Genomic DNA, 14432 nt, shown 5'->3' with positions numbered 1-14432 from the left:
CAGCTTTGTTATCAAGAAGTAGAAAAAAAAACGAATTTCAAACCTCGGATGTCGCTGTCGAGCTAGACTGACGTTGAAAACTTAAGACCATTTTATCTGAGGCAACTAAAACTGAAACTACTTCAACGATGCTATATTCGCATTATCTGACCTTCTGTAAGATAGACATGCGCACTGAATGACATTTCTGGGTGATGTAGAAACGTCATGCCGTGAAACAATCCAGAATAGCATCAATTCTACGGAAATCAGGAATCCGTTACAGACTGAATAACGTCAAAACACGATCTGGTTGTATTAATCTGCATTTGGCTTTGATCGTGTTTCTCGCGGTCCGTGGCCGTGGACGTACTTAAACTGTCATTCTAACCTGTTGGCTTTTTGCTGATATTTCAAAATCGTCGCTGATTGGTATTGAGGCAAAAATTGTGAAAAAGTCCAAATTACCATTTGATGGTAAAATCGATATAAATTGCTTCTATAATGCATGATATATCTTGTTGAGAGTTCTTTTGGCGTGTTGTATATCAAAGAGCACAAGGGGAATACGCTACTTGCAATGGAGACATATTTCGTCTGACGTCATCAAGTATGTCCTTAACTATATTTTGAAAAAAGATGCACAACCCTAGTCAAGAATGAAAGGATGATTAAAGAGTGGAAATTTGATTTCCATTTCGAATACAAATGAACTTTTGTAACTTTACACATTAAATAAAAAAAACAGATGAAGAACGTATTTCCACAAATATCAATATGATAAAAAGGATATTTGTGTTCGTTTAAAACTAAATATGTGCCTCAGTGTCAAAAGCTTCATCGCTTATTCGCCCGCGACATATGGCTGAAAATAGCCACCATCAAAGAAATCAGTGAACCGATTAAAAAAGATCAAATAAATCAATAAAAATATATCGATAAGTGCAAATTCACGCATTTACCTTCAGAGGACTCGGTATTTTTGACGTCTGACGGGGTAGCGTCCGACTGGCCCGACATTTCGCAGCATATATGATTCGCTGCCCTCAACAAGATCTCGTTCGTGTTATCGTCTGCCCCTCTGGCTTGAAGAGCCATAGTTTCGTAGCCCGTCTCATCTGCTTTCTCCCGTAAGCTATTCCCTATTACACACAACCAGCCCTAGTTGTGCGCTGGTCTTTCTGTGAACGAACTCAGCAATTATGCACTGTCCAAAGTTTACGCGTCAAGAGTGTGGGCGGTGATCTGATATTTAGACTTTGGTACTAGACTCATAGTTGAATTAGTAGATGCAGAATGGCAAATGTATATTTATATGTGCTTGAACATATTGAAATCTGTTGAATAGCATCTGTAGTAGGGAGAGATGGGTACTCTAACCTGTTGACTTGTTATTGACGTATTTTTAGAGTGGTTAGATGTGTGGACATTTTATTTGGTCTTTTAAAGGTGGCATTGCGCGTCTAGTGAAATGTGCAGAGCATTATAATATGTTCATATTACCAATGTATCAAACATATATTTATACATAGAAGAGACTATTTTATTAGCCTCCTGGGGATATGTGCAACTACGGATTGTACATGTGTCTTTGAGTGAGTGGCCAACCTGGGCAATACTTGAATGAGTGACTGTTGTCACATGTGTTAAACGCTTGTTTTGTCTCACCCTGCGTATGTGTGTGCACCATTGGCTTTCACACTGGGGAATCGAACCGGGACTGTAAGCGTCATGAGCGAACCCTACAGACAAACAATATATGTAGATTCAGGGGCGGGTAACTCTCAACTGACTAACATTTACACGACGATGTGCAATTCGTTAAGTTCCTACCTGGAACCGCACGCACGCATGCACGCACGCACGCAAAACGTATAATCGCTTCGAGTTTTCTATTTGTTTAAAAGTAGAGAGACAAATCCCTTTGGCCTAAATTCAGTATCAAGGCCGCTCCAGATAACATGAAGCATACCCTATCCAACTGACCTAATGCCTATCCTCGGTGTGCTTGGACGTCTGCGTGATGGCGTCTGGTCGTTCTATAGTTAGCCAGTAATGACGCTATTGTCTGTTGTGATGGGTTCCATCTACGACATTATAGAATATTGTGGTGGAATAATGGATATCTATATGCTCATAAGCGGACCATTAAAGAGAGCTTCAGCAAGAACAGATTGTTACCAACGCGTATCCTTTGCCAATGTATTTAGTTGTATGGTCTTTAAACACGGCGTTCGATACTTTCTCATGTTAGAAAACAAAATGGACTTGTTGAAAAGGCCAGTCTCTATAACCTGATAAATGAAAAAAAAAGCTAGCATATGTTTTACAGTTTGGTAATGTTTCGGGCCATCGGTAAGAAGAAATATTACATTCCAATGTATGTTTTGTCAAAATATCAAACATCAACAATTGTTGTTAAACCACTAATATGTTTAAATTGATCATCACCAGGAACACAAAACATGTTTCTACCAAATGAGAAGAGTTATATCAAACACCATGCATGTTTGGGGGGAATCTTAAAAGCCAAAGGGGCGAGCGTTTGAATAAGTGAGTATGGTGGGGTCGAGCGTTTGAGGTCCGATATCCTGCCACCCGGAATTGACCACCCGTCTTTCTTACAGGCAGATAGAAGATGTTTTACGTTTCAATCGTAAATACATAAACTATTACGATAGAGATAGTACGATGCATATAGAAACATAAACCATTATGATAGAGGTAGTATAATGTAGAACCGTGAAGATTCCGGGGTAGAATATGTCTTCAGCAACCCATGCTTGCCGTAAAAGGCGTCTATGCTTGTCGTAAGAGGCGACTAACGGGATCGGGTGGTCAGACTCGCTGACTTGGTGGATGCTTGTCATCGTATCCCAATGGCGTGGACCGATGCTCATGATGTTAAACACTGGATTGTCTGGTCCAGACTCGATTAATTTACAGACCGCCGTCATATAACTGGAATATTGCTGAGTGCGGCATTAAACAACAAACAAACAAAGTAAAATGTATCTTTGACAAATCGCTCAGGGATATGGGAGACAGTAAAATGTGCAACAAAATAATTACTGATAAAATAATATGAAATATTAGATATAATTATATACATATACCTTGTACATAAATGCATACAGTATTATCAATATAAAAGTTGACGTCTTTCTGATAGAATCTCATGGAAAAGCTCGGATGCAAAGAATATATGTCACCTGTCGGTTAACCTATACAATAAGGCAATATCACACACAGTCATACAGTAGTATGCACTACTCTTATGTCCTCGTACAAGGGGCTAAATAGCTGTATTTAAGTTCTATCAAGTACACTGTCCTATGGTTATTGATAAGTGGCACAGTGTGAGACAGAATGTGCTATTCATTCATCGAGGTCACATAGCATTTCCTTTCTGTTGGCGGGGTACGGTTCCACCGTCCAATCTCAATCGTAGCGTGATGATTACACATTCTAAAATATAATAAATATATCCATCATTTCTAAGGTGAAAGCATGGCTCCAGTTTCAACTCAGTTTTAAGTGTTTACATGTGGTACACTTTGAAGATGCATCAATGTCAGACATCCTTGGTTCCATAAAGTGATCATCTAGTCTTTGCTTAAATTTGACAAAATTTACCTAAGGAGTGAGTGAGTGAGTTTTACGCCGCTTTGAACAGCGTCAGCTTAATGTGTAAAGCCCAAATTGATTCAGGTCTCTGACGTTTACCACTTTGGTGAAACTCGCGAGCATGGTTTTGGTGCTGACAAACCAAGAAACGTAATCGAGGCGCACCGGGATTCGAACCCACAATCATAGGTTTCTGTTGAGCCCAAGGGACGCAACTCTGCGGCGCCTTAGACGACTGGGCCAACAGTTCCCCTGCACCGAAGGACAAAACCTCATTCATCAAACTATAACTGCAACCAGTGGTATGGGGTCGTTTCAATTTGGTGAAAATGTTGTTGTCTACCCGACCAATAATCACATTCAGGGCATTTCGTGGGTTCGAACCCACGAGCAGCTGATCCTGGCACGGTTATGGGAGACAACTCTGCAAAGCGAGATGTAATGCCTGTGGCTGCTGTATAATGCCTGTATATAACAAATATGTTATGAAAACGTAGCTTCTCTGGTTAATGTTGCACAGAGAAAGGTTATACCGACATCATCATTTTCAATTCGGCATTTATGAATGTTTCTATCGCTGTAAATAAACATGAATGTGAGTTTACAATGCAGATTTTAAGAGCTGTCAGGGATTATTAAAGGACACCGGTCAGAATCTACTCAGCCAAACAAGAAACATTAAATTACCTGCTGTTGGTGACGAATAATCCCTTTCTTCAGCGGCACAAGATTGAGATAAAGCGAAGTGCTAGATTCAATTGTACATTCGAATGAAGTGCAGTAACCGAGACGCGTACAGATTCTCACCACAGTGACAGCGTTTAGCTGTGATGCTCAATGTGTATATGGTAATTAGATAAAAGGGTGATGGCGCTCCGAGAACCTTGAATGAAGAGAGATGGTAAAAAAACATGGACAGAACGCACGGCATTGCCCCAGGAGATGTGACGTCAGAGGCGTGGGGCATGATTCTGATTTAACTTGGATCACAAAGACGTTACACAACGCGATCTTAGCACCGCGAGACTGTTTCAGCTCTAACATAGACTGGCGATAGTTGTATCATTATAAAGAATGCTTTGTGAACGTGGCCCTGGACGTGGAGGCTAAAGAAAGGGTTCACCTATGTGTCATGGTGGTTAAAATTGAAACCAACAAGAAATGGTTAATCGATGGTGATGTTTTTGATAGTTAATATATTTATGTTTTGGACTGTGGGTGCAGTTTTCAGTCTAGTTACGTTTTGATAAGGTTTGTATTTTTTTGGTCAAGTCCAATTTTTATGTGTATGCTTTCTGTTGCTCGGAAGTTTACATGTACGACTATTATACCAGAAATAAATACCAAACAAGAAAAACACGCCTCCCTTGAATTAAAATTCATGATAAATGCACGATTGATGTGTACTTGTATATGAGAGACCCATATTGCTGTAATCTGGCTCAAATAAATAAATAAATAAATAAATAAGTAAATAAATAAATAAATAAATATCAACCAAGTCGCTGAAACTTACCATCCGATCAATTAACATCCACTAAGTCGCCACAGGGTTGATCAATCTTTGACTACTACTATTGCTACTACTACTACTACTACTACTACTACTACTACTACTACTACTACTACTACTACTATTAATTTAATGAGACCGTCCAACACATTGTCAGTGGATGCCCAGCTTTGGCACAAACACAGTTACTTAAGCGAAATGATGGAGTGGCTCGATCATTCTATTACCGTCTTCGCCATGCTTGTGGTTTTGGCACAGAGGTCCATCCACGGTTCGACCCGGAATATGTAGAGGGCGTCATGGAAAAAGTTATATACAAATGCTTTGGAATAGGCCCGTGTTCAGCCTCAGACCTATCCAGGCCAACAAACCTGATCTCGTCCTTTTTTATGTCCAATAAAATCAGTTATATCATTGCGTTTTCTGTCCCTTTTGACACCAATGAGATTGACAAGATTCAGGACAAACATGGCAAATATGCAGACCTGGCTTTTGAAACGTCACGCTTGCATTCCAAGAACCAAGTTGTCCGACTCCCGTATGTTCCCGGTGCCTTAGGTTTGGTACCTCCCAATCTGTTGACAGACATTGGGAGAGTACCCGGGTTTGCTGCCAGGAATACAGCCCTTCTGACAATCTGGGTAATGCAAAAGCCTGCAGTGTTGGGGAGTCTTCACATTCTCCGAAACGTTCTCAATGGGTTTGACTAGACACCGCTTTCCGGGAGGAGTCCCATTCGCTGTCTGGATTGCGTGTAGAGGGGGCAAGAGCCCTGAGCTGATGATGAGCCTAACCAGCCTGACTGCACCAGGTTCATAATAATAGTAATAATAGCTTACTTAAAGTATCATCCTTCATGTTGAAAGCACAAGATTGAAATACACCGCCATCTTCATCGACTGCTTCGATCTACGAACAACAATTTCCCAGAGATATAGGGCTCGGCCCAATAAATACAATCTAGTGCAGGGCAATAACTGTGATAAAGAAGTGCAGGACAATAACTGTGTTAAATTGACTTTACTCACGGAAATAGTTGCCCAATATTTCAATATTCACGAGAGTTAACGCGTTTACTGTTCGGGAGTCCCATGGGACCCAACGTTGCATATGTTTCATTGAGCTCCAGCAATTGTCGACCGTATACACTCACTGTAAGCTACTCATCCACATCACTGTATGGCGATTGGAAAAAGAAGTCAGTTATTGTCGATATTAAAACTGGTACGTATGTTAATGATATTCACTGAAATATCAGCTTCTCTCATTACACAAAACAACCAACTCTATAAAAAATACCCCTGCAGTTACGCCTGATTGGTTGCAAGGCCTCTACCATAAGGCGTACTGAATGTGAAAACCAAGGCCTTAGGCCAAGTGTAGGATAATAAATAAATAAATAAATAAATAAATAGATAGATGGATAGACAGACAGACAGACAGACAGACAGACAGACAGACAAATAAATAAATTTGCATTGACATTAACATCTCATCCTACCGGGTACCCAATCACTGCTGGATGAACCAAGACATTGGGCCACCAGTCTAGAAATGGAAGCAGTCGATTACAAGAAACAAATTAACAAAAGTCTGTCTTTATAAAAAAAATATGTGTGACGTTCGGGTGTATTGGTAGTGTATATACAAATGACAACCTATGTCAATTTTCAATTACATAAGTGCACACCATAGCGTCATTGAGCCAGTTTGGTACAGACCATTGTCAACATGGTAAGACTGTGAGAAAACTGTGCCTATATATAGCACCTGAGTTATGAACTTCCGCTATCATAAGTTTACTATTCCCAAGAGAAAATTGTTTTAAATGAGATCTTCAGCGCGAGAGGATGGAAGCGTCTTTGCCATGTGACGTTGACATCTTGGCACATTAAGCGATTTCATTCATGGACTCGATAGAAAGTTTCTTTTTGAAAAAAAACCCCAACACTTTATGACTTCCGGGATCACCGAGACACGACTCTCCGGCCCTGTTTGGATAATTATTCTATCGATTATTAGAGGGTGCTTCCTGAAGACAGACATGTAAATTTATGTGTGCACCAAAAATAGGGAACTCAACGAACAGGTACCAAATCTTTCAGCTCCGAATAAAATGTGCTGTCGGAATGTTCCTTGAAATAGAATGGTTAAGTGCATTTCAACACATTTGTTCCGTTTAGAAAAGATGTGCGCTAATTGTGGGGTTCATATGGTAACATTTGAATCACATCCTGTGACTTTGATAAGTAGAGACGGGCCCCAGTCTGACAGCGATTCTACGATATATAGTTGCGTCAATTACTGTAAAGGACGATCTCAACGATATATAGTTGTGTCTATTACTCAAAAGGACGATCTGGACAATATATAATTGTGTCTAGTACTGTAGACGACGATCTCAACAATATATAGTCGTGTCTATTACTGTAAAGGACGATCTCAACAATATATACTTGTGTCTAGTACTGCAAAGGACGATCTTAACAATAAAAACATGTGTCTATTACTGTAAGGGACGATCCTAACAATATATGCTTGTGTCTATTACTGAAAAGGACGATCTCAACAATATATACTTGTGTCTATTACTGTAAAGGACGATCTCAACAATATATACTTGTGTCTATTACTGTAAAGGACGATCTCAACAATATATATACTTCTGTCTGTTACAGCAAAGGACGATCTCAACAATATATGGTTGTGTCTATTACTGTAAGGGACGATCTCAACAATATATAATTATGTCTATTACTGTAAGGGACGATCTCAACAATATATAATTGTGTTTATTACTGTAAAAGACAATCTCAACAATATATGCATGTGTCTATTACTGTAAAGGACGATCTCAACAATATATACTTGTGTCTATTACTGTAAAGGACGATCTCAATAATAATCATATGATTGTGTCTATTACTGTAAGGGACGATCTCAACAATATATACTTGTGTCTATTACTGTAAAGGACGATCTCAACAATATATATACTTCTGTCTGTTACAGCAAAGGACGATCTCAACAATATATGGTTGAGTCTATTACTGTAAGGGACGATCTCAACAATATATAATTATGTCTATTACTGTAAGGGACGATCTCAACAATATATAATTGTGTTTATTACTGTAAAAGACAATCTCAACAATATATGCATGTGTCTAATAGTGCAGAGGACGATCCTAACAATATATGCTTGTGTCTAATAGTGCAGAGGACGATCCTAGCAATATATGCTTGTGTCTAATAGTGCAGAGGACGATCCTAACAATATATGCTTGTGTCTAATAGTGCAGAGGACGATCCTAACAATATATGCTTGTGTCTAATAGTGCAGAGGACGATCCTAACAATATATGCTTGTGTCTAATAGTGCAGAGGACGATCCTAACAATATATGCTTGTGTCTAATAGTGCAGAGGACGATCCTAACAATATATGCTTGTGTCTAATAGTGCAGAGGACGATCCTAACAATATATGCTTGTGTCTAATAGTGCAGAGGACGATCCTTACAATATATGCTTGTGTCTAATAGTGCAGAGGACGATCCTAACAATATATGCTTGTGTCTAATAGTGCAGAGGACGATCTCAACGTGCCACCATGAAGATAGCTTACATAAGGACATACCAAAATGAGTTGATCGAAATCTCATCGCAATCTAAAGGAGTCACCTTGACTTGTAAAAAATGTAAGCCTCACTGTGATTGGCTACTGCTAGGATACCGTCACCCACAGAGAGATATGAACACGCCGCCAAGGACGAACGTCTTGTGAACTTGTCAAGCTCTGATGACATAGTGAACCCAAGAGATAAAATACTTTATAAAAACGTTGTTTTCAAGGCACTTAAGCCATGCATGTACCGCGTGCAGGACATCATAGGTGCAATAATTGCACTTTTGTGTTGTTCTGGACCATTCGTCACCACTCGCCCCTTTCCGTAACCTGCAAGAAGACTCGTCCCCCTATCGATGAATGTTATGTGCGAAAATACGACAAACCAATCAGAATGCGCGTAAGATTTCAAGTTCTTCGTCAAAGAATCCCTCAGAAATAATTTTTGATTTTACACATGTCTTGCATTTTAAAATATACCCAAAACACAGTTAAATATGTTCAATCATACTGTATTATTCCGCATGTCCAGATGTGCTCTAATTTCATCTGAAGTATGTATAATATATTGGGAAATATATGTGAACCATTACCAACGAGTTGACAATTGTTTTAGGTATGCCCGTTTGCGCTAAGACGGAACCCGGTCGCAAAAATGGACACGAGAGGGGCACGAGTCGCTATTCGGCTTGTCCCGGAATAACACGAGTTGGTCCCGAATGGTTCTGGTCGCCTGTCCGCGCCCGCTGATTTGTGTATGCAGCGTTGAAAACGTCGCCGTTGGGTTAAATCATAGATAGGTGAGGTGAGGTGAAATTGGGTTTAACGTCGCGTCCAAGATTATTCCACTTATATAGCGATGTGCATGCACGTGTGTGTGTGTGTGTGTGTGTGGCTGCTTGTACTAGTCCGGACTGATGCCGATTTATAGTGCTAGCTCACTGAGATACCATGCCGCAGTTTAACATGAATACCCCACTCAGACACAGTATACTGACTCCGAGCCGACCAGTCCTTGTTTTAGCCCCTTAATGCCGAGCGCCAGGCAGGGTAACACAAGTACCATCTTTTAACGTCTTTTGGTATGACGCGGCCGGGGATCGAACCTCGAACCTTCCGCTCTCCGGGCAGACGCTCTACCACCAGATCACGGAGGCGGTCCAAATCATAGATAGCATCACCGTGCTGTTACACATGTGAATAATACTTTGAGAAACGTCAAACGACGGGTAGGGCTGAAACGAATACCTGGGGACTCGTGGACGATTCAAGCACAGCCACTACTCCAATAGGAAACTAGTACATGATTACTCGAGAGGGTTATCTCCATTAGTGTAACGTGAGTTACCCTCCTTTCGAGAGACAACGTCCTATGGCGGGTCCTACCCGTTTCAACCCAAACGACGGTCACGATGACCGAAGACCCAATCAAGTCGACGCTCCTGACAAGCTTTTGAGTGGTTGGGACCAATTCTTACCGAGGTCCTTGTTGAAAACTCAAGACACGTTAAGGATATGGCTCACTGCCAAACATAGCCCCAGCATGGATCATGTAAAAATTGTTGACATAGTATAATTAGCTACTACTTAAAATAAAATTTAAGTACAGTCTTTGTCCAAGGGGCCGCAACTCGCCTAGGAGAGTTGCGTCTCTTTGCTTAGAGGATCCACCGGTCGTGGTTTGAATCTCAGATATGCCCTGATTACGATTCTTTGTCTGTCGGTACTGGACGGTTTCATCGAAATGGTAAACGTCTTAGGCACAACATCACTTCACCATCCACATCGATGACTGAAATACTGATAAAAGCAGCACCAAGCACCAAAACACATGCCGGCTGTAGGAATGTATGTTGCACTCGCTCTGAGACATGAAATGCGCCATAATACATTCTCTGACTATACGAAACAAATACTGGTCTTCCCCTGACGTTTCTTTCACCAGTAAAAAAAACCATCAAGGGCATTTATTTAATTAATTGGTTAACGGAACTGCCGAGTACATTTTTTCTATGTAACCGAGGCCACGAAAATATCAAAGTAGGTCCACATAGGAAGCGAAATAACCGTTAATTTGCCATTACAAAAACAAACAAACAAAAAACATTTTAATCTTTTCCATTTCTACCACGCCCATAAGTATTCCAAGCCCCAAAACAGGGAATTCCTTTGACGCGCAACGCCACATGTGAGAGTGTTCAGCCTTTCGCGGCCAAAACAAGGTAGCTGAAATACTCAGAGGGAATATTTGGACTAACAAAACGTCCTGAAATGACTTCAACTGAAACAGTTTTCATCAATGTAACTAACTCCCTACTGTGTAAATGTGTACACATCAATGTTATAATACTAACGATTCAGTCAGTATTATTCCAACGACCTTGACAGTAAATTTGTTCACGCAGCCAACTGCCATCAACTCGTACAGTTTTTGTTTCGTTAAATATCTCGGAATATATACATCACACCAAGGTGATACGTTGATACAAATCCAAAAATCCTTCACGCTGACAGTTCCTAGTTTTCGACTCGTCTCTATCGCAACAGATGACATCGAAAGTAAATATATAAATATTGAACTTATTAAGTATTGTATATAAACACTAGAACGATTATGTTCCGGAAGCCCTCCGGTGCATGATATATGTTATATTTCGTTCAAAATATGAATTAAAATTGCTAAAAAACTGCCTAAATCAGGCTTCATGTGCTCGGGTGCAATCACAATGAGATTGAATTTTGATTGTCCAGCGAGAGTATGACAATGGCTACCTACCAACTTCCGGTTAGGCGCGGACGACGCTTACTCCACAGTGTTCATTTATATGATAAAAAGGCAAGATACTGCGCATAAATGAAAACAGCAGTTACTTGCACAAAGTCGAGTGTAACGACCATACGTTATAATTCATGTACCATCGTCGTACCATTAAGACCTTCTCATGAAAGTAATTTTCAAGTTAGTTCAATGACAAATGATGTTCTCTTTTATAACTTATACATGTCGAACTTGAGCTATGTACGGGTCGAACTCGAACCACATACAGATCGAACCAAAACGTCAATCAAGTCGAACAAACGTATAACATCATGAGACCCATCCTCGGGTATCAAGTGTACCACATCTACTTTCTAAAGTAATACCACCCGGAGAGCGGAAGGTCCGGGGTTCGATCCCCGGCCGAGTCATACAAAAAAGACGTTAAAAGATGGTACTTGCTGTTACCCAGTCTGGCGCTCGGCATTAAGGGGCTAAAACAAGGACTGGTCGGCTCGGAGTCAGTATACTGTGTCTGACTGGGGTATTCATGTTAAACTGTGACATGGTATCTCAGTGTGCTAGCACTATACATCGGCATCAGTCCGGACAAGTACAAGCAGCCACACACACACATACACGTGCATGCACGTCGCTATTTTAAGTACAATAATCTTGGACGCGACGTTAACCCCCATTTCACTTCACCTCTAAAGAAATACAATGGAGATATGATACACTTGGTAATCGAGGGTAGAGGTGACCGTGTCACTGTGAGCTCTCGGTTTCAAACATGGTGCTTAGTTAAGCCGGTTGAGAATATTTTACTGCCGCTTCTATTGCAGACACATACGCCATTTACACATTAAAGAGAAGTGGTAAATTAATCATTCTATTATAAAATAATATATATTCATGTATACTACCGTAATCCCTGAATGGATGCTTCATCGTCTATGTATATCAGTGACGTCTTATATCCGGGGGCGTTTTAAGAAATATGTATATATTAATTACGGTAAACACTTTTAATTTCCATAAAAATGTGACGTGTAATTTTAATAAAACGGGTGTGCTTTGCATTTTGTTTGATAACAGCTTTCATTTCGATATAACTTTATTGAGTACCTAATGGAATACATGCCTTTATGTTCAGAGATAAAAGTTTAACGGTCCATTTGCTTGTCTCTCAAGAAACACGATTTCAACTGCATTACGAGAACGCAAGTTATTTCAACGTATTTTTTGTGTGGATTGTGTTTTTTCAGATTTGAACGAAAGATTTCCTGAATTTCAGGTCCCCCAAATTTATTTAAACCTGTAACCCCCTTACAGTACTGTTTAAAGAGTGTGAATATCGTGTAACTCCTGTCATGATCTTTATTATCGTTCTGCACTCACAGTGATATATACCTGTTATAGGCTGCAAATGTACATCAGGTGAGGTGAAATGGGGTGTAACCAAGCAGTCAAGATTATTGCACTTATATAGTGACATGCATGTACATGTGTGTGTTAGTGTGTGCGTGCGTGCGAAGATGCGTGTGTGGGCGTGCTTGTGCTAGTCCGTGCTAGCCAACTGAGATACCATGCCACAGATTAACATGAATACCCCACTCAGACACAGTATACTGACTCCGAGCCGACCAGTCCTTGTTTAAGCCCCTTAATGCCGAGCGCCAGGCAGGGTAACAACAAGTACCATCTTTTGGTATGACGCGGCCGGGGATCGAACCACCGACTCTCCACTACAAGGCCACGGTGGCAGTCGGAGACGCATCATACATCAGAACTCCGTCATTTCCGTCAATAACCACTGAGTATGACCCAGATCAACGCGAATGGTATATGTACCCAAACAATGTTTGAATCTATAAACAGCCAATAGTACCTGAGATTTAGACATGCCTTTGTCCCCGCCTCAAGATGTTTATTATGATGGATGATCACAATAAAAGTGAACGACTGAGCGAAATATGAAGATTGTAAAACACTTAACTCCCACATCCAGCGGCGCCTGCTTGGAAGGCTGGATCCGCACAATATAGTTTTATGTGCAACCCTACACAGCCCTGCTGAACCAAACACAATGCTACCGATATAACGGAGAAGCCTATTCATGATGAGCTAATTTACACGTACGGTAAAATCTTCCCAAGGCGCCTTCTATGTAGATTTCGGTGTGCGTGCGTGCGTGCGTGCGTGCGTGCGTGCATTGCATTTTTAAAATATGTTTTAAGTATTTTCTTCGTGAATTCTAATGGGTGAGAGTGTGAGTTTGAATAGGAGTGAAGGCAAGTGCATGTGAATGAGAGACTACATGTGAATACATGTGCGATTGTAAATTTGAATAGTAGACTGCATGTGTAAGCTATTGTGAATAAGACTATAAATGTGAATGGGAGACTGCATGTGTCAGTGATTGTGAATGGGAGACTGCATGTGTAAGTGATTGTGAATGGGAGAATGCATGTGTAAGTGATTGTGAATGGGAGACTGCATGTGTAAGTGATTGTGAATGGGAGAATGCATGTGTAAGTGATTGTGAATGGGAGACTGCATGTGTAAGTGATAGTGAATGCGATTGTAAATGTGAATTGGAGACTGCACGTGTAGATGATTGTGAATGGGAGAATGCATGTGTAAGTGATTGTGAATGGGAGAATGCATGTGTAAGTGATTGTGAATGGGATACTGCATGTGTAAGTGATTGTGAATGGGAGACTGCATGTGTAGATGATTGTGAATGCGAGACTGCATGTGTAAGTGATAGGGAATGCGACTGTAAATGTGAATGAGAATGTGCAATTGACTTCATTTATATGAACATCATCATGTGAATACGATTATTGATGCATTGAGTAGCGCTAAGACTCCAATACTTTAACTTTGACTTACGACAGCCTTAGCACGAACACTCCAATATTTA

General features: G+C 40.5%; 1 protein-coding gene across 6 annotated transcripts in view; it reads right to left on the bottom strand.

The window, feature by feature from the left end:
* LOC124136358 (prestin-like) overlaps positions 1 to 14432 on the bottom strand; it is a 110200-nt gene that overhangs the window by 80404 nt on the left and 15364 nt on the right. The window contains exon 1 of one of the 6 annotated variants that reach the window (XM_046502280.2): positions 942 to 1151. The exons of 4 other annotated variants lie outside the window; for them this stretch is intronic. In XM_046502280.2, coding sequence (XP_046358236.1) covers positions 942 to 1077 — 136 coding nt within the window. In that variant the 5' untranslated portion in view covers positions 1078 to 1151. Of the gene's footprint in view, positions 1 to 43; positions 62 to 941; positions 1152 to 14432 lie in introns of those variants that run through there. One more of the 6 variants, XM_048401428.1, reaches the window with a different exon arrangement.

This window comes from Haliotis rufescens, unplaced genomic scaffold (assembly GCF_023055435.1).
Source record: "Haliotis rufescens isolate VD_foot unplaced genomic scaffold, xgHalRufe1.0.p SCAF_22, whole genome shotgun sequence".
Taxonomy (NCBI): domain Eukaryota; kingdom Metazoa; phylum Mollusca; class Gastropoda; order Lepetellida; family Haliotidae; genus Haliotis; species Haliotis rufescens.
This window is presented reverse-complemented; position numbering and strand designations above follow the sequence as displayed.